The sequence below is a fragment of the Cyclopterus lumpus genome, chromosome 22, assembly GCF_009769545.1.
Source record: "Cyclopterus lumpus isolate fCycLum1 chromosome 22, fCycLum1.pri, whole genome shotgun sequence".
NCBI classification, from domain to species: domain Eukaryota; kingdom Metazoa; phylum Chordata; class Actinopteri; order Perciformes; family Cyclopteridae; genus Cyclopterus; species Cyclopterus lumpus.
Genome location: NC_046987.1, coordinates 17,151,370 through 17,176,586, shown reverse-complemented (window position 1 = coordinate 17,176,586; position 25,217 = coordinate 17,151,370). Strand labels below are relative to the sequence as shown.

At 41.7% G+C, this 25,217-nt stretch overlaps 1 protein-coding gene across 6 annotated transcripts; it reads right to left on the bottom strand.

Annotated features, from left to right (window-relative positions):
- Nucleotides 1-487: 487 nt before the first annotated feature.
- Nucleotides 488-25,164, bottom strand: vps39 (VPS39 subunit of HOPS complex). 6 transcript variants are annotated; one of them, XM_034563039.1, is made up of 24 exons: nt 24,661-25,164; nt 24,395-24,460; nt 24,225-24,289; nt 23,411-23,453; nt 23,195-23,289; nt 22,312-22,410; nt 22,101-22,193; nt 21,205-21,388; nt 18,887-19,007; nt 18,098-18,218; nt 17,655-17,784; nt 17,030-17,172; nt 16,664-16,804; nt 15,322-15,463; nt 12,970-13,056; nt 10,927-11,000; nt 10,522-10,738; nt 8,975-9,103; nt 8,363-8,465; nt 8,017-8,062; nt 7,237-7,386; nt 4,163-4,297; nt 2,140-2,231; nt 488-1,739 (listed from the first exon to the last, which is right to left on the bottom strand). In XM_034563039.1, exons 1-24 carry the CDS (start codon nt 24,731-24,733, stop codon nt 1,658-1,660), a joined length of 2,631 nt encoding a protein of 876 aa, XP_034418930.1. In that variant the 5' UTR covers nt 24,734-25,164; the 3' UTR covers nt 488-1,657. The 6 variants fall into 6 exon arrangements, 4 of the variants coding, with proteins under 4 accessions (XP_034418930.1, XP_034418931.1, XP_034418932.1 ...); XM_034563040.1 differs by having other exon boundaries at nt 17,655-17,781; XM_034563041.1 differs by lacking the exon at nt 24,661-25,164 and adding an exon at nt 23,964-24,008 and having other exon boundaries at nt 24,395-24,425.
- Between the last annotated feature and the right edge of the window lie 53 nt (nt 25,165-25,217).

Genomic DNA, 25,217 nt, shown 5'->3' with positions numbered 1-25,217 from the left:
CAACTTCAAGCCGTTGCCAGACTTAGTGGTTAAAGAGACAAGCGTTTGAGTCGTGGAAGTCGTCATGAGGAAACATCCATACTTGTCTTTAAATCGCCTCCCAGCCGGACAGACACCTTCTAACAATAACCATTAAAATGCACATTCATACGTCCGAAGTCGCTCACGTTGCTTCCGCTTCTCGTCACGCGGACGTGGGATTTGACAATAAATTAAAAAAGGTCAGCCATCAGACTTTTAAAGTGCTGTACGTTATTTTGTGAGCCGTCTTCAAGCGAGACTATATTTACTTTTGAAAAGAAGAGAGAGAACACAAATTACACAAATAAAAAGTGGCTGCTACTTGGTCAGGTGGGACCAGGAGCTAAAAGGTGGCTCATAGTATCACCTCCACTTGTACGACTGAAACACTTGTGTGTGTGTGTGAGGCGTCATCCGTTTCATTTTCTCACTAAAATGTGGAATAAAAAAAGCCATTCGTCCCGCCTCACAGTGACGTCTTCAATTTACTCATTTAATCCGATCAACAGTCTAAAAATTTAAGACACGTTCAATTTACTGCGACAAAGAAAAACAGATGGAACCAGTGAATGTGTGTATTTTTGCTCCAAAAATGGCTGAAGTTAATAATAAATTATCAAAACAGTAGCAGATGAAGTCTCTGCAGATTGAATAATTGATTAATCACTCATTTCAAACATAATTAAGGAATTAAATTCTGTGCGATTATTCTGTCATTATTACTCGGCTGTCGCTCAAAAAGGTACATAGTCTCACATTTAAAAGGAATTCTATTTTATAAACGTTTAATGTCTGCGAAAGAAGAAAAAAAACAAATGAGGGAGATGAGCAATAAAAAAATAAAGAGAATGATCTCTGGTAGGAATCATTCACACACTGTAAAGACACTGAATAATGAAAAGAACATCTCTGTGAATAATGTTAGTCGCCTCAAATGTTTAAATAAAATACATAATTGTCAAACACACTGTAAGAAGATTGCTTTTTTGCTTAGTCAGTACCATGCGGGGGAAAAATAATCCTGACAGACGTCTGACAGTACGTTTGTAATGAGTACAATCTTCAGTCACGAAAGGCATCTAACTGCACTCCTGCGGAGCGTTGTGTGGCAGATCAAGCGGTCGTCGAGGTAACGCAGTGTTACAGGAGAGGCGGTGAGGAAGAGGAGCGAAGACAAAAAATAAAAGCCGAGGCTTGGAATCGCTTCGGGGGGTGAGAACCAGCGTTAGAGCGTCCGTCCACAGCGACGGGAAGGGAAACGAATCCCTTTTCTGGCGTTACAGTGACACATGCTTTTCAAATGTCAAGACACTCTCTCTCTCTTTTTTTTAAACTATTTCTGCCCCCGCCTGTTGAGCGACGCCGGTCATTCCTCTTGTTACTTCATGCACAGAGAGAAAGAAAAGCCTCGGCCTTTTTGAGTTCAGAAGGAGCTCTTGTTGGAGGAGCGTTAAAAAAAGAAAATGTCTGCACTCGTAGTCCTTTGAGGGTGCTACACCCCCCTCGGCCAACCTTCTGATGCACTTCTAGTTCAAGCATTGGAATCCATAGAGAGCTGGAGAGGAGAGGGGTGGGTGGGGGGAGAGCAGGGTGGTGGTGGTGGTGGTGGTGGTGGTGGGGGGGTGGGGGGGTGAGCTCACTGCTCGGCGGGACACACGTTCCGGTCCTTGCAGCAGAAGTAATGCACCACCACGCCGTTGGGATACCTGGCGAACGCACTGACGGAGGAGAGACAAGCAGACGGGTGAGCACCCGCTGCATCGGAGCAGGTAAACGAGCAATTCATCAAAATGTGACTCAGGGAGAGTCAATAAAAAAACAAACAGAAAAACATAAATAAAATGGTGATTAAAAAAAAAAGAAAAAAAGAAGAGAGGAACAATTGAATATGCTGCTGCTATAAACTGTCAGTGTCGTAACACCTCAAATGAATGATGACAAACCCTCAATAACTCTGCAAAAGGCAATCAGTAAACTCAAGATTCATGATCCACAGATTTATGTCACATGCAATAATAATAAATAGAATAAGAGGAAAAACCGGATTAGAAATTTGAAGACATAAATTTAAAAGTTGACGTGCATGTTTTCGTACTAATGCTCCACTGAGGTGGTTACCTGGTTCCGATCTTCTTCTTGCAGACTCGGCAGGTCTTCTCCTCGGTGACGACACATTTAACCTGCTGGTGGAAGATTCGCTCCTCCTGCACCTGCAAACAGAGACAGGTGAGCAGAGACATCTTGCTTCTGTGGGAGAGTTACCCACAAGGTAGATAACAAGGTCGACACATAATAATCCTACAACCCTTTGTCAAACATTCAAAAATACATCATGGCAGACCGAGGAGAACATATGGTGTAAAAGGACTCCACTGCATCACAATTCCCCCTATTATTTATTTATTAATATTTATTTATTTAAACAGGAGCATCATTAGTTCAACGTTCCTTCCTGTCAATCAAATGCTGTATTTATAATATAATATAATAATTATAATACTACACAAGTACTTCCTGACCTGGTGGACTGAACCCCAATAATGGAGTCTCAAAATGTAAAGGAAAATAATAATTAAATAAAAATACCTCTTTAGGCCTTTAGGCCATGCCAAAAAAATATTTATTAAAAAAAAAAAAAGGTAAGAAAAGTCATGTAAATTATTATGTATTATCATAATGAGGGAGAACGTATCAGACATGAGTAAAAGTGACCCAACGTGGGCATCAGCTCGCGTGCTGAGAGCAGATGTTGTTACTGGTATTAAAGAGCCGCCGCCACAGCAGCCGCCGACGGATCGAAGCGACATCGGAGCCGCGGTTACGTGCCGCTTGATGTTCTGCGGCTGAGCGGCTTGAGAACTTTGCAGCCTGGGAAGCCGCGAACGCAGGACCGGATGAAGTGAGAAGAGGTTTAATGGAGGAGACTCGTCGGAGAACACGTCATCGCGGAGGAAGATAAAAAATAAAAAAAATGTTTGACTTCTGTTGGACTTCGTTCACTCCGAGGAGGAAAAATCAATCTTCAATTGATCTGCTCTCAACTAACATACATGCAAACCTCTGGCCCGGCTGCAGTAAACACTGCTTTGTATTAAAGGCCAAGAACCACTGCACTGAACATGAAAGATCATCGGATTTTCTGTTGATCTAAACCGGGCTCTTTCACAAAGGAGGCCGTCGCTGTTTATCATCTGGTGAATGATCTTTCACTCAAAAACAGATTATTGTATATTGTTCCTCTGCTAAATCACCTAGAAAACACGGCACATTTTACATAACACAGTGTGCATAAAACATGAGCTACAAACGACTCCGCTTCTGCCGCTCGCTGGTTAAGTGTCTTTTTTGTCCAATTTATCTGCGAGTGACGAGTTCAAATCTTCAAATCCCTCTCTAATGGTTAAACACTTGAACGCTCTCACGTTTCTGACGACTCGTCCTTGAACCTGAGCTCCACGCGTCGTCCCTGAGAAGGAACTGAAATCGCTCTCAGATGAAGGGAAGCGGTTTTGTATCTGACCCCGCTCTGACTTTCACCAAGGGAGAAGACTATTAAAACACCATTTCTCTGAGGGAATCAATAAAGTGCCACATTATCTTAATAAGAAAGGAGGACAGAGGCCTTGATTACGTGTCAGCCACCACAATCAGTTCTCACCACTTTGTCTTCAAGGGGGACAATTTGTTAAATGTTGTCCAGTTTTGAGGCAGAAGGCAGCAGATTGCAGCCATTGAACAAGCAGAACTGTCAATCACTCGTGGCAACTCCTCCCCGTCAACGTACATCCACTTAAAGTGCCACTGACGGACTCGGATTGTTATTTCAAATGTCTGACGTCCTTATGGAACGGGAAAAAAAAAAAAGGTTCAGAGTTTGTTGTGTTGGAGACCAGAAAGAGCAGCTTGGTGTTAACTAACAGGTTTTCAATGTCATGGCGGAATATTTAGCAGATTCCTCTTAGGAAAACAAAAACAAAAACAGAAACAATCGAAGGGTAAAGACAAAACGGTGCATTTCTCTGCAGGGTCCTTTCCGTAATGTTGCCCTCTCAGTATCGTATACGGCCAATATATATGTGGCAACTGACATTTTGATCCATTTCCCTTGAACCACAACGTAAACACGTGCTCCAGGACTTACTCTGAGGAACTCGGCCTGCAGCAGACTCTTCAGCACCTGGTTGCAGCGTTTCCTCTGCGCCTTCTCCGCCAAGACGCTCTCCAGGAAGACCCGGATCTCCCGGATCTGAGTGTTTGCCGGGAGCAGATTGATGGCCTGGAAGACAAAAGGAAAGAAAGTACGCCCGTAAAAAAAACACAGCTGACCGGACACTATACGTTTGAATTATTACAACTCTGTCATTATGGAGGAAGAACTTTGAGGATTGGAGGGAATCAGAATAACCTATAACAATGAGAATCTTCTGCTCCAGCCGAGGGCGTAATCTCCATGTTGTGGTTCAGTTGCTGAACTGTATTCAGAGGGAACGCCGATTAAGACCTTGAATAATGTCATTTTCACATTCATGAGATGCATTAGAGAAAGAAAAAGAACATAAATCCTCAATCATTTCCAAATGATATTAAAAAAAATGGACTTCCTCTTGGGAAAAGTACTTTGCAGCTACATGACTTTACCTTTAGAAATAAGAATGTCTCGCCTGTTAGCTTCTGTGTGAACGAGGCCGAACACAAATCATGGCCAGAACTCTGGCTGTTCAATGTAATTACATTAAATTAGTACAAATGGCCTCGTTACACTCAGACAGCTGAGAGAGAGAGAGAGACTTATATTCTGTATTTGTTCTGCATGTTTGCTGAAATAACTAAACTGATACAACCATGTAACTGCACTAAAAGTACACCAAATAATATGCAATACGGTTTGATTATTTAATTTGACCACCAGAAGTTATTATCCTCCTTTTTCGAAAACACCAGCTGCTGCAACCTCAACGTTCAGGATGTTTGTTGCTGAAGAATTTAAATGAATTTATATCCTTTGTGCTTAAGTGCCTTTGTGGGGCTTCTCTTTAGCCAACAGAAAAAGATGGCGGTAGCTCTTACTTACTGACATACTTGGGAGGTCCCACTTGTTCCCAACTATAAATAAACCTTTATTGAGTTTTGAGACAATAATTCCCGCATAAACGATTCGTCGGTCGCCGGGAATTTAATCTGCAACATCTTTGATAAGCAGAATGAATGATTTACGATGGATAAATGTTCAACATTTGTTGTGTCCAGATGCTTGAATTTAAGAATATGCTGCTTTTTCTTGTTTAGCGGTTGTAAGTAACATAAATATTGATCTCTTTGGGTGTCAGTAAGTCAACTTGTTTCTTTCACACATATAGACTATATGATACATTGATTAAAAAACAAAAACAAAAAAAAAACACCTGCTTCAAGTTAGAAGGTTTTCCTGAAGTTGAGTGCAGTCTCGTCTTGCATGCTCTCTTGGCGAGGCAGAGTCTGGGAGCGAGGCCAGAGGAAACGAAAGCAGGGTGCCATCGAGTCAGCGCAGGGAGGCACACAAGAAACAGACAAGATGGAGAGCTTCCCGGTAGTGAGACCTAAACATGAACCTGGAGCGTTCCCCCTTCAGAGGCTCCTAATTTCACACGGTTGTGGTTGAGCACAGATCAGCGGTGCCTTACACACACACACACACACACACACACACACACACACACACACACACACACAATCCCTCCCACTTTAAAAGTACAACAGTCTACAATTCTTACAACGAGGACATAACTCCGAACCGGTACACTTGTTGGTTTTGTGTATTAAAATATTTACAGTGACACAGGGGAGAAGTTTCAAAGAATGCGTCTCTGTCGCTTTGAGATAAGATACGGATAGAGAGAATATACGATCAGCTGAGTGATCGTATATTCCGAATGTGGACCATGTGGAAAGATGTTTAGCAGCTGGCTTGCATTGAAGAAAAAAAAAAAAATGGGGACACGGGTTGAGGGAAAACCTGTAGGGGTCTCCTCGCCTGTCGCCTTCCTGCTGGTCACCTCGGGTGATGGGATGTTTACATGAATAAACACGCAACACAGTGGCTGATCTACATCGGGGGAAACGGTACAGATGTGTGGACACGAGCGTCGATGACATCATCAAGCATGACTCCACTCCGCCCCGAGTCCATCCACGCATGTGTTATGTGTGGAGAGCTCAGCTGGGATTCCTCCTGGTTAAGATCCTGGAGCGTCGTGTCATTATGGCAACACATTGAAGGAATTCATCGCTTCAATTAGACATTCACATAAAAAATAAAAATAAAAAAAAGGTGCAGAATTTGCCCTTGAAGAGATGAATCTTCTTTACTAGACGGCATTCGGTGGATTGTGTGTGACATGAAAGTTTGACGAGCAAAAAAAAAAAAAAAATAGGTCATGAGCTGTTTTTGAACAATTCAATGCTATTTTGGTTCTGGGTTCAGATGGTTGAAAACAGGTATATGAAAAGGAATTTCATCAAAAGATATTCAGATTTCAACGCAGACGTCCTCTCGAGGGAGATCAGCACCTTGGTGGGAATGTTAGATTTTTGGATCTTTTCTATCACAAAGGCAGCAGCCTGATTACCCCCCCCCCCCCCCCCCCACACACACACCCCCACACCGACTGTGCAAACCCCTCTCATCTCGCTCTAAAAACAAACTAGATCAAATCTTTAAACGAGCATTCAGTTCAGTCGCTGTTCTAATTTCACATCAAATGCCAAATGACTAATTTTGTGTGTGTGTGTGTGTGTGACGTCGTGAATCATGTTATTCCATCTGATCTGAATCCAGCCTAAACAAGCCAACCTTTAGCAGTTCCACACTACGACTAGTCTGCAGTTAGAAATGATCCCTTAATCTGAGTGACGGCAAAGAGTCCGCTCGTAATAAAAGAAAAAAAGCACTGGGTTGAATTAGAAACTAAATCTTGCTTTCTTGTTGAATGAGCAGTAGAAGCACCCGAGGAAATTGGCTGCGTGGAAAAGTGGAATTCTTTCTGCTCGTGTCACAGAAGTTAAAGTACGGTTCTGACGCAGTTTGGCCCGTCTCAATGCAGTAAACACACGTTGCACTTCAAGCAGATAGAATTATGTATGATATTTATGATTACCAGACTTAGGTCCTTGGCGTATGGTGCCAAGTCACCCTAGAGAGTGAATGTGCATGCCCACTCGGTTGTTGTTGTTGTTTACCTTGGAGGTGTTGAGTTTGCTGTGGTGCAGCTCCAGGACGCCCAGAGCCGCCTGCAGGTTGGCCTGAGGCTCCGACAGCTCCATCTTGATGGGCCCCAAGCAGTGAACGTCAGGAGGTGACAGGTACATTCGCAGCAAAGACAGATACACCTGAAGGGAAGAAATACTAGTACTTAACGTGCCTGCTTCACAATCTTTTTAACATCACTTGAACAGACGTTTGTCACGAAGATACGGACACACACACACACCTTTTACGAAATAAAAAAATCTTTATGCGAAGTTAAGCTTCTTTTATGCACAGATACGAGAGTGGAATCCATCTCCTCATCGGTCTCTCGGCAAGAAAGTGAATAAACTCATTTCCTAAAATGTCCAACTATTGCTCAGCCAATAATTATGAGTTTGATAACGGAAGTAGACTTAACACACAGGCATCAAATATTCAGTGTCCAAACAGGGATCTTATACATTTGACCTTTACAGAAACGGCAGTAATTCATTAATTCCCCCCTCCAATCCAAGTCAAGCAACAATTCACATAACAGACAACGTCAGCTGTCATTTCTGACAAAATAAGGTTGTTCTTTTTGGCCATTTGGAGCTTGAGCCATAAATAATCCATTATATTTGCACTTTCTGCAAACACAGAGGCACTTAACAGAAGGCAGTCGAGCCTACAAAATGAAATAAGTGGTCATAAAATAACAAACAACAAAAACACGGGAGGAAAAAAAAATTAAAAAAAAATCAGGAATCGGAGCTTGGAATTCGACTTACATCTTTATTCCCGTCGACTAAGCTGTTGTAATGGCTGTGACAGTATCTGCAGAGCACAAGAGAGAAAATCAGGCGCAAAGACAAAGACGTGAAAGTTCTGCTCATGTTCACGGTAACACGATAACCAGGATGACGCAGTTGAAGTCGGTTTCCGCTGTGGCCCTTAAAATGGATTTTGCTGCCTTGCAGAAACAAGTTTCATATTAAATATGAATTCCAATGTACACAAACAAAAAAAAGAAAAAAGTACTCTTTTGAACTGGTTTACATGAATTTTTCATCATCAGTCATATCGGCTGTGTGGCAGGTGATTGGTGTTGTTCTCCAGGTGTGCAGCAGTACTCACTCTTCAGCCATGCGAGTGTCTTTCAGGATGTGCACGTAGATGAAGAGCGCCTGCTCGTGTTTACCCATCCGACCCAGAAGCAGAGCCCGTTCCTCCAGCAGGCCTTCGGGGGGAGAAAACAAGGTCAACGGGTGCCGCTTAAAAACGTATAGAAGTTGGCTAAAAGGTTCCTCTATAACTGAGAACACATGTACATGAGGTAATGGAAAATACTTTGTTTTTCTTTGGCGCATGTTACATTAATGCCCTTGAGGCTAATTACATTACATTACATGTCATTTAGCTGACGCTTTTATCCAAAGCAACTTACAATCATGTTACATTCCTACACTGTAGACACAGCTACGAGAACAATGCAGGGTTAAGTGTCTTGCTCAAGGACACATCGACTAGGTCGGGGATTGAACCGCAAACCCCCTGATTGAAAGACGGGCATGCTAACCACTGACCCACAGTCGCCCCCCCTGATATTGGGCTATATTAATAAAACTGACTTGACATATAAACTGATATTAAAATATGTAGTACAATTTGAACTTTTACAGATTTCTGTATCAAAAACAACTCATTTCCTTCCATGTTGCTTTCGGACATTACAGTGACAGTTGTTACCATCAAAGGGGAAGTCACTGATGAGTCTGGCTGGTTCATAGCTGGTAGAGATATCCAGGAACGACAGCAGCTTGTTCCTGAACTCTCCCAGATCTCCTTCCTCCTTCCCCGCAGCAACAGCTGGAACTCCTACAACAGCACAGAGGTTGTAAATACGGAGTCTGGAGCTGCGGAGATTACCGTTACCTTATTAAAAGTGAAGACTTGCTGCTCGTAAAATGTATTTATACGAGTTTTGGACTGTTGGTTGTAAAAAAAAAAAAAAAAAAAAAAAGCAGTTTGAAGACATTGTTGGAGTCTGGGAAACATTTGTTTTACAATTTCATGAGAAGAAATTGTGAACATGATTGCCAGAGAAGTTAAGCATTCAAATAATTCAAAAAGGTTAAATAAAAAGGTGACAAGAGTAATCAAAACAATGATCAAGTACATCAGATGTTTCAGGAGGTCTTACAAAAAAAAAAAAAAAGGTATACAAATCTTTCATAAGAAAACAATTGAATGGTTTTAGTAGATTTTTTCTGTGCTTCTGAATTAATAAACCATCATTCTTGACTTATGGTACCCTGTTGAGATGTAAACCACGTTAATCTGGTGTTATGTTATGTCGTGCTTCACATCCTGCCAAAGGTTTTAACACTAATCTACTAATTGACAGTTCGTGGTAACACGCCAACAAAAGGCAGAGAAGAAGAAGACTGCTAGCAAACAAACAAACAAACAAACATGGGTGTAAACAATGCAAGTTTGCAAGGTTTTCAAATAGCTCAAATTCAGCTTTTTTAATGAAGGAAATGCACACAATGTGTTTTGTTAAGAAATACGGATGTAAAAATAACCTTTATGTATAAAAACTCAACTTGGAACATTTGAGGTGAACCCGAAAATACGGCTGATAAAAGAACTAGAAATAATTACATAAAACAGAATAATCTCAGACAAACAATATCTTAATATCACGAGTTGTGTTCTCAAATATGCTTCATACTGCCTACCCAAAGCAATAACCTGCTCAAGGACAGATTTATTTATTTATTTAATTAGTGGGTTTATTACTTTATGTCTCAGACAGAGCGCACGGTAATGAGCGTCCCAGGAAATGTAGTCGTATGACAGGTTCATTTCAATGCACGGCCCCTGGACGGTCATTAAAATACACAAACAGAAAGAGACGGATGGACTTCATAATAAATCCTGACACATGATTAATGTGTAATGCAAAGAGAGACAACTCTCTGGATGAGTATGCAAAAAGCAAACCGAAACCAGATGCAGTGATGTAATCACATGAAAGTCCTCAGATAAAATAGAATGATGTTCTTTTGGCATTAAGAAGACTTGAAAAGCCCAAGGGTCAAGTTTTTCCTGCTCATATAAAATAATTCACTTTACTTTGCAGCTTTGCTTCAGGTAGAAATGACTGAATGTTAAGGATCTGTCAGGTCATCGAATTACGTTCGTATAACACTTGTCGTGACTTTATTTTAAGTGCGTGCAGATACTGTGAACTTCACTTCAAATAATTCAAAGTATTCTTTCGCTCGTACCTTCTGGCAGTGAGTTGAGGTACTGTTTCATGAGGCCTTGGACCCTCTCCAGGTAGAGCTGGATCAGCACATTGTGAAACTCCGGGACCTTATCGTCCCACACGTAAATGATGTGCTCCAAATATGGGATGGCGAGCTCCTTAAAGCCCTCCTTCAAGAAGTTCAGCACCTTGTCCCGGGGCAAAGTCTCCACCTCGGTCAGGTCCTCTGTGAAGATCTGGACAGGAAAAGAGAGTTTAAACCTACAGGAGAGCTTTCTATACGGGAAGTGGATATAAAATATACGTTGTCACTTTTAGAACTGGTTACGTGAAAGAAATAAAACAATGTTAAGCAATTGACAACATTCATATAGAACAAATAACTGAACTCTTCTGTAACATTTTGTGTAAATCTCCGTCCCACCTTCAGGCCGTCCTCGGGGCAGATCTTCAACACCCAGGGAGAAAACTCAAAGATTATCCCCAAATTCTCCACTCCTGTGTGAGTGTGGGGAGATTACAGGAGAAAAGGGAGTTTAACTTCTTCTTCAGAACATTTAGAGGAAAACCAGTAAAGAACAAAAGCAGAGAATCACGCTCATAACTGGTTTCAGAAATCTTCCTTTCAAGGCGACACATGCAGCACTTAGATTTAGAGTTATTGGGCAATATGGCTAAAAGATGTGACAAATATATATTTTTAAAGTATTATAATACGTAGTATACGCTTCTTCTGGTAAATGCTTACGTATTAAAAAAAAAGAAGAAAAAAAAAGGAGACCAATGTAGCTGCAACAATTACTCAATTAATCAAGCACCGTAGTCAAATCAACAGACAACTGGCGACTATTTTGATGATGATGATGATATTATATTATTTGGCTACGATGTTTTTGATGATTGTCTTCCATTGAGCCAAATCCCAAACTGCCACTGGCACCATCTTGAAAAATGTACTTTTGAACCAGAGCACCTAGAATCATGTATAAAGACACATCTTCATGTAAGTCGAACACACGGATTCCGATTAATTTTTCATAATTTTGACCCAGAAACCCCAGATGGCCACTATCCAGTCGAGTGAAGATTACACCTAGCAGCTCCGACCCGTGTCCGAGTGGCGGCGCTTCCGGGACAGGTGGCGTACTAGATACACCAGGTAGGTGGCGCAGAGTCGGTGTTGGCGTAAGTCGTCTGCATCTGGAGGGAGACGGATCACCGTTGTGTTCTTCACTCTCTTGTCCATGGACAGACTTACCCTTGCCTTAGGGAGTGTAGCTGCACAACACAGTCCGTTATCTCCTCGGTCACAATGCCACGGCAGAAGGCTCCGTGCTTTCACCCTTTGGCAAATGTCAAGCGTTTGCTCAGAGGGTTGTGGGCACGGAGGGAGAACACTCGAAGCTGGGCAACTTCTCCCATTCGCAGTACGGGACAGAGTCGAAGTCCGCAATGAGTTCATCAGGAGGCAGGCGCTGCTGACTGTAGGGTGTTAACTCGTCAATGGAGAATTTGGGTCGAACAGGAAGGAGTCAAACTCATGCATGAGGACCAGGTCCTGCTGCTCATCTTCCCGCCTACGTCCTCTTGTCTTCGGTTGGGCAGGGCGTTGCATGACGTCCGGATCTGGACCACATTGTTCACAATTTTTAAAGTGCACCAGCAGCTGCTTCTCATTCGAGAGAATGGAGATCCAGCCAGACTTAATTTTACTGCCCTTGTTCACTGTACATAAGATCCACATGTCCCAGGCCACGTTGGAATAGGGGTCGACTGTGATGGACTAAATGAAGTCAGCATGAAGGGAGGTGAGCTGATCAGCATTGCCCAGAAGTCAGGTGGCCACCTTCCATACCTGCTGCTGTCATGCGCAACCATCCATGGCAGCATGGGGCACAAAGAGCTGACAGACTCGTCCCCGGTCAAAAATAAAAATATTTCTGTAAATCGTGGCGTTTCAAACATCATTAAAAAGGTAATGTAATGATCTACCAGAGGAAATAATCAAATAGTTTCAAAAATAAACTGTACTTTAAATAAAAGGTGTATTTTAAAAGACATGTTTCACTGAAAAACATCTTACCATCCTGTTCAAAAGTTACTCTCCTGGATGGCGGCCATCTTTGATTTCTGGGTAAAAAACCTTGTGGTCGACTTTCACGTAAAAGTGTATTTATACATGATTCTAGATGTTCTGGTTAAAAAGTATTTTTTTTCGAGATAGAGGGACCTGGGGGGAAATAAAAAAAAAAAACATATGGAGCGAGATCCTCTCATTTAGCCAGTGACATATGAAAGACTGAAGACCGTGCGACAGAACGCCTTTACATTTGGTCCAACATCCACGATCAATCAGGGGGAACGTTTTCCCAGAGCTGCTCCCAAAAATCACCCCAACAAGTCCAACATATCCAGCTGCGATGACAACTTTGACGCTCTAAGTTGCAAACAGACCGTTGGCCCTTACCCAGTCTCTGGAGGTACTGCACTGTTCGCTCGTGGCCCTTCAGCGGAGAGTTGGCCTTGGTGGACTGGTCCAGCAGCACCTGCAGAGCTGGAGAGGATAAACGAAGGGAGGAGAGTGAGACGGGGGGGGGGGGGGGGGGAGGGGGGGGGAGCCAGCGCGAATGTGAGAGTCGTCTGAGTGATGGAAAGCAACAACACCGACTCCGTGGTGTGCACCGCATTACATAACTCGTCAACAGAAACTGGATGGAGCACATGCAGAGTGTTAATTGGTGGACGGGAACAGCAGGTTTGAATCGAGGGAGGCATCGACCCGAGCAGCATGCCATCAGAAGCGTGGTTTGTAGTCGATTGAAACCAGCCGCGCTCACAGCGAGAGAACAGCCCAGAATCCGCCGCAAGAAACAAAAATGACATTAAGACGGCTCGGATCTACGAGGACGACGAGTCGACCGCGTGCAGGAAAAACCTCCTCGGAGATAAACTGCGTGGCCTGACACAGCTGGTCCACGCTGCGCCCGCAACATACACTCCCCTATTGAATTTAAAACATAATGGAACAATTACAGTACAGCCGGTGCCTGTAATTGAAATCGGGAGGCAACGAGGAGGCCGAGGTAGGTCTAGCATCAAGTGATCCATCATTTAAATACTAAACCTCAAACTCAACATCCAATTTGAAAGTGAAATTGTGAACGGGTGTTTCAGTGCGTTTCATTGTTGGGAGTTATCATGCCGAGGACTGCAAACGATAAACCACATTTTGACGAATAAATTGGATGTCAGTCATCCTTTCTGTTGACTTATTCATTGTCGGCTGCATGAGGATGTATAACATGTATTAAAGTGAGCATGTTGAGTTTTCCTTTGAGAATTGAATGAAAATGCAGCATTATCTATTCGAATATATCCATTAAAAATTTTACTCATGTACAAAAGAATTAGCAGCAAAATATACTTCAAGCTGTAAAAGTAAAAGGGACTAATTGAGAGCGTTTTATGAATACATATATTATTACTGAACATGTAAGAAACATTACAATGTCACAACTGGTTGAGGTAAAGTTAATTCTAGCAAGTTTAATCTACATTAATGCATCATATTTTGATATGTAAATCTTAAATTTGAAAAGTAACTGGTAACTGCAGTTGTCATGTAAATGTAGTGGAGTAAAATGTACAATATTTCCCTCTGAAATGTAATACAACTATAAAGTAGCATAGCTTTTAAATACTGCCGTACAGCTGTGGTTTTCACGTACTTTTGAACTCAATCTAACATTTAGAAAACATATAGAGACATGATCCCCTTCAACCAGGGCAGAAAAAATGCATGATGTATCTAGTATTAGAACGTATTAAGCGTAATGTCAAACTTTGTTTCTTTATTTGAACAATATTCAACATTTGTTTGAAAACCAAAGATGAGAGAGACAGAAAGGGAGCGAAAACCAAAATAAACTATTTAAAAACAGAGCTTAACTCTTACTGCAAGTTTATCCTCTTAATGTTTGGTTCTTGTTTCTCACGTCTCTCAAGTTGTGGCTCCTACTTGCTTATGCAGCTTAAAATGTCTGGTTATCCATTCATGCGTAAAAGCCTATTTGAACTTGCACTTGAACTCAACAGAGCAAAATATGTGACAGTTTTCCAGGAAAGCAACAGCTGAAGGAGACGTATAAATCCACTCCATGTCAAATGAATTATTACGCCCAAAATCACACAACTGGAATTCAACCTGTTTTTGCAGGAGAAGCACGGTTCAGTACGAATACACAAATAAGGACCATTAGGCAACAGAGCTGGATGAAAAGTGAAAACCACTAAATACATTGTCCTCTTGGGGTAAAAAAGATCAAGAAAATGCACAAAACGTCCCACTAATATTTTTGATGAGCAATGAAATAAACTGCTGACAAAAAAATGTAATATTCCAGTAAAAGTAAAGCTGATACTTTAAAAAATTCGACAGTTTAGAGATTGTTGTCTTTTTCCTCACATGACTTGATACAAATGTTTAAAAAAAAAACTACAGGATTAACACCTTTAGATCTCAAAATCACTGCCTACTCAAGAATAAAAAGAGTAAAGCCTGCACATTAACTGCGAGTATCCCGAGTTTTTTTATGGATGCTTATTGATTCCCTATAAAGTAAAGTCTTAAATATGATAGAAACAACCCTATGCATATAAAATTAATTAACTGTGATTATTCCTTAAGTTGTTCAGGGTGACAAAAAGTCCCAAAAACTGTTAATTAAAGTGAAGATGCAACAAAAGTTCCCCAAACGAGGGAAGATCAGATCCCCACAATCATACGCCGCTCACAGCTGGAGGAGCAGCGGAGACGTACCTTTCTGGTGCAGGCCCTTCTTCTCATAGAGGATAATGAGCTCGCTGTACTTGTGGGCCTTCTTCAGGACGTACTCGCTCTCCTCGATGTGGCAGTGGTTGTTTTCCAGACGAAGGAGGGGGGACACCATGGCCACGTTGGTCTAAACGTGGGCAGAAGGGGATACGATTAGAAGATTGTAAAACGTGAACGCCACACATACAACGACCACTGATTGGTTCTGCTTCACGGATCATTATCGATATCATTTTAATGATCTGGTGCAGGTGTTGGCACTCCGGAGCACACATTGTTAGAGGAGCTCCAGTCACTCCGAGGTCATCCCTCCAGTAGGATCGGGGTCTGCCCTCGGAGTTCCTCTGGTTAAATGGTGCTTATTAATATTCCTCCAAAAAGAGAAGCACCTGGCGGCCTTTTCCCTGGATGCCACATGGACTGACTCGTCTAAATGTTTAAGAGCAGCAGAGGCACTTTGAAGACTCACAGAAAGCCAAATCTCTCTGTGGAGAAATTTACTTTGGCTGCTCGTGTCTGTGATCTCATTCCAGCACCAAGTTACTTTCTCACCATAGATGAGGTTTGACACGCAGTTTGCCTGCCCGGGCATCTGCCTCCCTGAATCAAACACCAGACCCACGTGACTGCAGCTACTCCACGGAGACGGCACCGCTTTCAACTGCGACTTAAATAAATCTGCCAACAAGCTACCGAACACAGAACCCGTTCAGCTACGTAGGAGGTAAAGTTAACTGCCCCCAGTTGCTGCCAACGCCTGTGAGGATTTACTTCCTTGTGACATGAAACCCTTTTTTCTCAAAGCGGACGGTGAAAAGTTAATTAGAGCCAAAATAGACATTTATCGTAAAATGTAAACAGCTTGATTAGGTTCACAGGAGACTGGTTGTTGATCAATGAGTCATGAGTGGCATTAAAGACAAGAGAATTATAAAAAAATAAGCTTGAAAAATACTCAATCTTTCTCAATCAATTCTCAATCATCTCACTTTCAATTATAATCCATTGTGTAAGGAAAATGTGACACCTAGTGACAAAACGACTGCATTAAATTAAAACCAAACATTTATTTTATCTTTGTTTGTTTTTTATCTTCGTCTCGTTTGTTCATTGTTTTACTTCCTTTAGTATTTTTAAAATATATGGTTGAATAAATGATATTTTAAACAAAGGAGGATAGTATATCAGTGAAGAGCAACACACTGAACTGTTTTCTGTATATTCTGCAAGACAGTGAATTATTAATATCAAGTAATACTTGATACTCGGTGGCAGTTTGGACTGAAATGTCTCAACTTGTTGAGAAAGAAGAGGACGATCGCCTTACATGCAGGTAACATTTCAGCAGGGTGGTGTCAATGATCTGCAGGAGTTTTTTGCGGCTCTTGATCGTAGGCGTGCCCTCCATGAGCGGAGACGTTGTCGAAGGGTCAGAGTCATTCAGCTGTTTCACAAGGTGGCTACGTTTCTGTGAGGACAAAAGAGAAAAGGTTAATATTGCACGCCCCTTGATTGACCCCAATTATCTTGATCTTCACCCTTGACATGCTTTTATCACTTATAGCCTCTTGTGTTTTTGGTAATCCTCCTTTAGATTGAGCCTCGATCAAAGTTTATAGCCTATACAAAGTGAGGTCTGACAAAATGCATCACTTCCATTGTGGACTTATACATCACACACACACACACACACCTGTGTGAGATAATCGATGAGAGCGAGATGAGCCTTCTCCAGCTCTGCCACGGACAGAGTAGGCAGAGGGTTGGGGTAGTGTAGCTGTTTGCGGTAGTCTGCAGGGAGCAGGTCTGGGTACAGCCCAATCACATGGGTGGGATCTGCAGCGCACACAAGGGGACATTGTCACATTTCTATTAGTGTGTGTGTGTGTGTGTGTGTGAGAGATACTTAAGTTTGTTTAGTAGCCTTTGATTAAAAAAGGGAAGTTTTTGGGGACAGTTTGTAAAGTACATGAAAATCATTACCACAAAATATCCTGTAAAATCGAGAGCTCATAAGAGCAAAAGCCTGTCAACATTGTGGAATTAATTATCTCACACACACACACACACACACACACACAGAAGATGTGACATCATTACACGTGAATGTTATATGCAATACAAATATTTCCATCAATGTCCCCAAAAAGCAACAGGTGTGTAATAAGGTCAAGTAAAGAGAAAGAAAAAAAATAAACTGAATAAAAGTTCATAAAATGATGGCCAGATTCACTTTGAATAGGCTTCAATACATAAACACCGATCATGAGAATAAAATGGGAGGACGTTTATCACACTGAAATGGGTGGGGAACCTACCCGTGCCCAGTTTGGCAAACACCTGCATGGAGTCATCAAATCTCTTCTGGCAAAACAGATTGAAGGCATAGAGATTCTGGATGTGATTTATCTGCTGCTTCTTATCTCCGTCTGAATCATCCTTCATCTTCTGGGTGAAAACCAAAACATAATAAATAAAAGCAAAAGCAAAAACAAAAAGTAGCACGCTACAGTTATTAACCTTTGAGAACGATAGCTTTCCAAGAATGTGAAACACCACACGAATGGCCTTCATTAATCCTGAAGACACCAATGGATAGCTGGGCAGCTAGATGAGCTGACGATAAAGCAAGAAGCCGTTTCAACATGCTGCTCCTAATCAAGATGAGTGATGCGTGTGTTGCATCCTCTGAGCTAAAAGCACCAATTGAATCTGCAGGAATAAATGAGGTTAAATAGTGAAGCGAGGTTGTGCTGCTCACCGCCAGCTGAAGAGCCAGCTCAAACTGTTTGTCCTGAAGGAGCTGCCGGATCTGGGTGGCGATGGACACGGGCACCAGGCGCCACACAAAGTGGTTGCTGGCGACATACACAATATTTTGCCTGTGAAAGGAGAGGAGAAAAAAAAAAACAAGATTAGAGAGGATAGGTTGGAACAAACACATTTCTTTGTGAGGAGGAACTCACGATCACGAGAAATAGAAACGCACGAGAGCGAAGCATGCCTCTTTAAAAGGATGCTACGCCCAGCAACCACAGTGGTGGCCATGAAAGTGCCACCATTCTTTATCGAGTCTGTCACTTTAAGAGTCTTGCAGCCGCCACTGCAGCCTTTTCTTCTTTTTTTTTTACACTTCAAACATACTGCAGTACTGAGCTGTATTGCTGCCACCATGACTAAATAAAAAGCGCATTGTACAACAACCTTCTCACATTATAACAAGTTATTTTTCATGTTGACATATTTTTCATGTTGACATATTTTCAAGTTCAAATTATTCACTTTTCAGAAGAACCGTTTCTTGTTTTAACAGCATATCATTACTATTATTAGTATTTATAACATGATAAGTTGTTAGGATAGTGTTATACGTTGGTATGGTGTTATAACAAGACTCTTCCATATGGTAACAGAAATCTCAATATTCTCAAATTCTTGCAGCGGTGCTTTTCTACTGAAAAAGTAAACGACAAATGTCCTAAAAATCAGTTGGTGCTGTCGTGCAGTCAGAATTAGGCATCATACAATCCTTCAGATTACAAGACTTCACCCTGCTGAGGTGATGAAGCGAGGTCTCTGCAGCTCCACACTCTGCACCAGCAGCCTCGGCTCGAAGGTCCGGATCTCCACGTACCGAGGAAGGACAGCTATGATGTACGGAGGCTGGTGCTCTGGGAACATGTGGAAAGAGGCAAGAGTGTAACACGACCGCCACAGCTGTAGCCTGACATAGAAACTTTTTTTAAAAAACCAAGTTATTCTAACAGTTGGTTTTCAGGGGGAAGAGGTAACTCTTCGGCTTTTTTCATTACATTTTTCCTTTTAAATCGACAGTTGACGGAGAAGAGACAGACAGGAAATAAGCGGAGAGAGGGGGAGAGAGAGAGAGAGAGAGAGAGAGAAGGGGGGGTTGATATGGAACTACGGTCTTCTGCTGTAAACGTTTCAGGCATGTTACAGTTTTGTGGCTTGTGCTGTAACCATATAATATAATGTGTAGCAGAATGGACATACTGGATTGGTTCCAACATTAAGACACAGGGTGATGTGCCAAAACCTTTTCTTAATTGCTCCTCATCTACCACGTATTCATCTACCTGAGCAATTAATTGTTACGTATCAGAGAGTAATAGACGCAATTGTTTCAGCTCCAATAACGATTCTGTGTTTTGAAATCCACCTGACCCCGATCGCTGCGTCTTGAGAGCAGGTGCAACAGTTGCGATTATGGAGGGAAGTCCTCGAGGCTAACGGGGCAGGAAATCCAGCCGCAGACAGCCATGTAGACAGGCCTGGGGTTGGACTGTGGATATGGGACAGGCTGCGCCCACGGGCTCCAGCCACGAACAGTTTGGACGGTGAGTTGGATGCATTGTAAACGGACCTGCACTCATCCTCTGCTGATGCACGCACGCCAAAGCCACAATGTTGACTATATCGGAAAAAAAAGGAAATTGCAAACTGTATAAAAACCACTGCTTCATTTCCCTTTCTCTTTGTTTCTACCTGCGTTCCAATAAGCACAGGAGCCGTATACAAAAAAAAAAAGAGACCTTCATCTGCCTCACTTCTGTTACAAAGCTCATTAGTAATCCAGACATGCAGTGATTTAGTCATGGGGTAAACAATGATGTATAATGTATCTGAAAGGATGTTTCCCCCTGCTGACATGTGGAAAACAGTAGCACAGCTCAGACGGAGTGGAAAGAAAGACTTTGCGCAGGAAAGCTTTAAGGAAGAAAGAAGAAAAGTCAGACAGCAGCAGATGACGACGGCAGTATTTCGGCCAAATGCTTCATCGGCTTGTTTGTTTTAGTACCCAGTTGCTATGTGAACAAACTTGTTCAATCATCGTCACAAGAAGAGAATAAACTGTACAGTCAACGTACATAGCAGCCGGCGAAATCAAAGAGCAATATGCCGAACAGATTATACCGATGAAGTAAAAGCTGCATACAATGCAACAGCTCATGATCAACAGAAAGGAACTGAACGTTTTTATAAAATGATGGAAAGTTCCCCAAAGAAAGAGGAAGGAGATTCATCTCAGATTATGCTCACACTCGTGTTAATGAGTTCCAATAAGAGATATTTTAGTTAGCCGTGTGTTTTTATAATTTTTGTGTGAGAAACAAAAACCCGCAGGTACATTTTATGCCAGTCCCTGAACTGAACTGTCATAATTGTGTTCTCCACAGCAGCTTGTCCTCAGTCCTGAATGCGCTATAAGGCTGAGAACCTGGCATTTCTTTGTTTTGCCCACTGATGTCGTTTTCTGATGCGGATAAAAGGTATTATCATGGCCAAAACTCTTTAATATCAGTACTCTAATAAGCTGTTGGAGAGAATATCTTCAACAAAATCAATAGATGCTTACTTTTGAGATATAACTTATTCCAATAAAATATATGTTTATGTCGCTCTGTTCAGTTTGTGTAATGCCATGACATTTCTTCAGGCTTTTACTGTTTATAAGAGTGATAAAGAATTTTTTTTAAAAAGCAACAACAAAAACATTAAGCTAATTTAGTTTTCTCCATGAATGAAATCGACTGCCGGGGGGTGACACATTTTGGCTAACACCTTCTGTGTTATCTGGAAACCAACACACATATAGAGCTGAGGGATGTTTTGTAGCTCGTGTTCGTCAACATGCGTGTGTCCTTTTGACTTTGCTGTCAGTTCTTGTCAATATTGAACACAGCAACTTGCACTGGGTATGTCGTAGCTTGTTTTACATATAAGCAGAAATAGAACGGCTTGAACAACTAATTATTGTATTTCTACAAGAAAGTGGACACATGTAAACGTAACTCAGAGTAGAATACAACATATCTCACAGGATTTGCTGTTGTGCATCTTTCTTACCCATCGCTATTGGGATGTCTGTCCAGTTCAGGGCACACTTCTGGGTGCAAACGCCCTCTTCATTTAGCACGACAGTTAGGTCATCCTGGCCAACAGCCACCTTCCCATCAGCCAGTGGGGTAACCAGAGGCTCCAACTGTTTCCCAGTGGGGAAGAGCTCCTTGAGGGAGCCTCGGCCATCCATCTGATTGACGGGAGAAAAAAAAGGTGTGAGTGAGTCAGAACAACCTATTAATAATGTATTACAAACTTCGTCTGTAAGGTCAAGTGAACAGGGCTTTAGACAAGTAATCAAAATAAATCTAAGAACAGCTGATGACATCTAAGAAAAGCTGATGAGACTAACAATAAAACAACCAAACGTTAGTTGATAAGAATAACAGGAGAAATTAATATGAAGGAAGAAGCCCAAAATAAACAAAAATAAATTCAAGGCCTCAACTCATTAAATAATATCCTACTTCTGAACTTGTCAGAAGTGGTATAAAAAGAAGATTTTACAGTAATACTCCTTCCAAAACTTGTTTATGAAACACCCCTAAGTTACCTGACAACATATTTGTAGTATTCCACAATAAAAGACTCAAGCTGGATCACAGCAGAGTCCAGCCAAGTCCACTATGAACTGAGACTTGTGCTGTGTATTTTTTTTTTTTCTTGCAGTATTTGAGAGTTTGGAACAAACTGAGCATACAGATGGAAAGATGAGAAGTGAATTATGCTGCAGGCGTGTTTCTGTGGATGTTCTGATACTTTTAAACATCTCTCCCCATTAAGTAACACTCTACAAACCTTTTACAGCTTTCTCGCAGAGTATCACTTTAAGTTGTTGGTAGCTACAGATAATTTAAGGAGAATATAAAAAGTGTATTGTTATCCATTCCTGTGGCAAGTACCCGAATGAGGTAATAGTCTCGCTTGAAACCAACACAGATGGAGTTTTCACACCAAGCCATAGACTTCGGAATATCTGGCGCACTAAAGTCCCCCTGACGGATGAAAAGAAAACATTAGGATGCTTAAATGTATCAAAGGATTGGAAGAAAAACAAACTGTAAACTTGGATCATACTGCAGTGAGTCACATCTCAAGCATATTTCATTTTACCTGCAGCTCGTGGAACTCTCTGTCCTTCCAGTAATACAGCTGCAGTTTCTTTTTCACTGCAACACACATTCTCAACCTTTCCTCTCCTGTGCTGGTTTGCTGAAAACAAAACCAGACAGAAATATGCAATTCACGAGTTTAAAATATGAATTTAACACATAAATGTGGAAACAAACCGAATAAATGGCTTGGCCATAAGATAAGAATTATACCCGGGGTTTTTTCAGCCTATTAACTATTAATATTATATCAATATTACTGTTATATTAAGCTGACCATGTTTAAAACATGCTGCCTTGTAGTCATCATATTTTTTCTTCCTGTCTGCAACGTGCTGATCAAGGAAAAGATGCACTCTCTGCTAATCTGCATTTAGGATTGTAACTACTCGTATGTCTCCTGCTCTGTTTACTTTTGTGAATTAAAGTGCTACTAAAGCATTACCAAAGAAATTCAAAATTAAAGATTAAATATCTTAATCCGTTAAGTCCTCTTTTTTACCGCAATGAAATTAATCATACAGAAAAGATTGACTAGCACGTAGAAAACACACATTTAAAATGCTGAAAGGTACTGGTGCACTGCAGGAAAAAGTCAGCAGTAATATAAATGCTGTCATAAGTAATATACATGTATATTCTGTAAATTGGTCTAGAAACACTCAAAACCACTTGATAAATCTGAATAAACCAGCTCAGTTAAAAGCTGCCTGGTTGCTCTTAAACAGTCCACTAATCTATAATTGTAGTACTTTACATATTCTATAAGTGAACGTTGGATGTGAATCAATAAAAATGCATGAATATAATATCAGTGCTGTACGGTAACAATACTGCAGGCATTGTGTCTAAAAGTTGCAACTATAAAAAAAACTGTCGCTGACCTGCAGGTCACAGGTGAAGAGCGTGGCGCCTTTGGCTTTGGACAACACGGTAATCTGCTGGAAGGTCAGGAGGTCATGGACGTGAATGTTGTTCTCTGCAGGAGAAAAAACAGATTAAAAAGGATGACGATGAAGGCTGTGCTTGAAGATTGCATTTTAAGGCTAAAAAGTTTTTTAAAATTAATATATAAATTTATTAAGGAGAAAAAAACTTACCAAGAAGACTGACAAGAATTTTATACTGCGAGACAACATAGAGCTGTAGAAAGAGAAAGACACCCAATTAAAAAGGAGGTTTGAACCAAATTAATCCAACATCAACCAGATGTGAATGTGGACATTAACAGTACATCACACGGAGAACACACTAGAGCGTGTTTGTTTAACCCACTCTTCCTGTGGTTTTTGCCACTATCTGTAAGCATGACAAGTCTTAACTACACTGATAACATGTGAAAGTTGTTCTAATCCCAATCAATCATCTTTTTGGTTCAGTGGTAGAGCAGTCGGGCAAAGGATCGACGATTTGATCCCCGGCTCCACTAGTCCATGTCGATGTGTCCTTGGGCAAGACACTTAACCCTGATTTGCCCATGCTGGCTGTTCCTGCGGTGTGTGAATGGGAATGAATGTTAGATAGTCCTGATAGGCACCTTTATTGGTAGCCCCTCCCATCAGTGTATGAATGGGTGAAGGACAACAAGTGATGTTAAAGCGCTTTGAGTGGTCGGAATACTAGAAAAGCGCTATACAAGTACAGTCCATTTACCATTTAAGCTGGCATATGGATGTGTCTTGAGGCATGTGGGATTCCCTGAATCATTCCAAGAGAGAAAGTTGGCCATTAAGAGCTGAATTTAGTGTGAAATGAGCCTTATGTTTACTATCAGACAGACAGGTCATTTAAAAAAATAATAACAAGACAATACATTATGTAGTCCTAGAAATCGGAATGTGTTTGAGTTGTGAGAGGCTCACCAGACTTCAAATGCCCCAAATAGTCTAAACCTAATTTTACAGCCTTATCTACCTGCTGAATCTTCTTGGAGAAGTTCTTATTGGATTTTTCCAGTGTCACCTCGAACCGGTTGGTGCCTAAAGAAAAAAAAAAGAGCCATCAGAAATGACACCAAACTTATATTTGAAGCAGGAAGCATTACGTCTGCAAATGCACAAGGAATAAGTTGCACCACTTCCTACCGGCATCCTTCTTTATTCTGTAGAGAAGAAGATGCCCTGGCTTTGTGCCCACAAGCAGCCAGTCCTCTGTGGAAAGAACAACTTAAAATAGTCAGGGTCTGACAGTTGAGAAGGATGCCATCAAACACATACTTTCAGTCATGTCAGTGGTGAAACATTTCATCCCTCCACCTGAGACTGCATCTAAAAAAAAAAAAAAAAAGCCCAGAGGATCCACAGAACAAAAAGAGTAGCTGTGGGGTATATATAAAGTGTCAATAATTTACCCCAGGCCGCCAGACAGTCGATCTGAAGAGGAAGCTTCTCCAAAATAGGCACCGGCTCATAGGCGTCATGCATCTTGAAGCAATGCTTTTCAGTCACAGACCGCTCCGACGGCTCGATTGAACGGGGAGTTGACGCCTGTGCCGGGATAACAGCTGACTGACAGGCCGCTGATTAGTCTAGTCAGGGTGGCACGTCTTCAAGCGTCGCCATTAACCGACCGAGCAGCTAGCTCTCCGACCAAAACAACAGCTGATTGTTAGCCTGCTAGCTTAAAAGTTAGCGAGCAACGGCTACATTGTTCCCTCTAACTCTGCACCGACTGAAGCGCAGACAACGGCAGTCCGTCATGTGTGTCGATGAACACGCACCCAACCTTCAGGTTACTTAATACAAATAGGGAACACTGTATCAGCCGTTGAGGTTAGTTTTCGCTAGCTTCTCGCCACTTCCCCCAGTTGTGTTGACGATGGCTGCGCGAGGTTGTGGGTTGACAGGCACGTGACAGAAGTCAGCGAGCTCACGAGGACCGCATTAAAGGGGCAGTGACGACTGACTC

Coding starts and splice junctions, on each gene's coding strand:
- vps39 (XM_034563039.1), bottom strand. CDS start 24,733: ATGCATGACGCCTATGAGCCGGTGCCTATTTTGGAGAAGCTTCCTCTT. Junction 10,739..10,926: donor GCCCCGAGGACGGCCTGAAG/GTGGGACGGAGA, acceptor TTTCCTGTCCAG/ATCTTCACAGAGGACCTGAC. Junction 4,298..7,236: donor GCAAACTCAACACCTCCAAG/GTAAACAACAAC, acceptor TTTGTCTTCCAG/GCCATCAATCTGCTCCCGGC.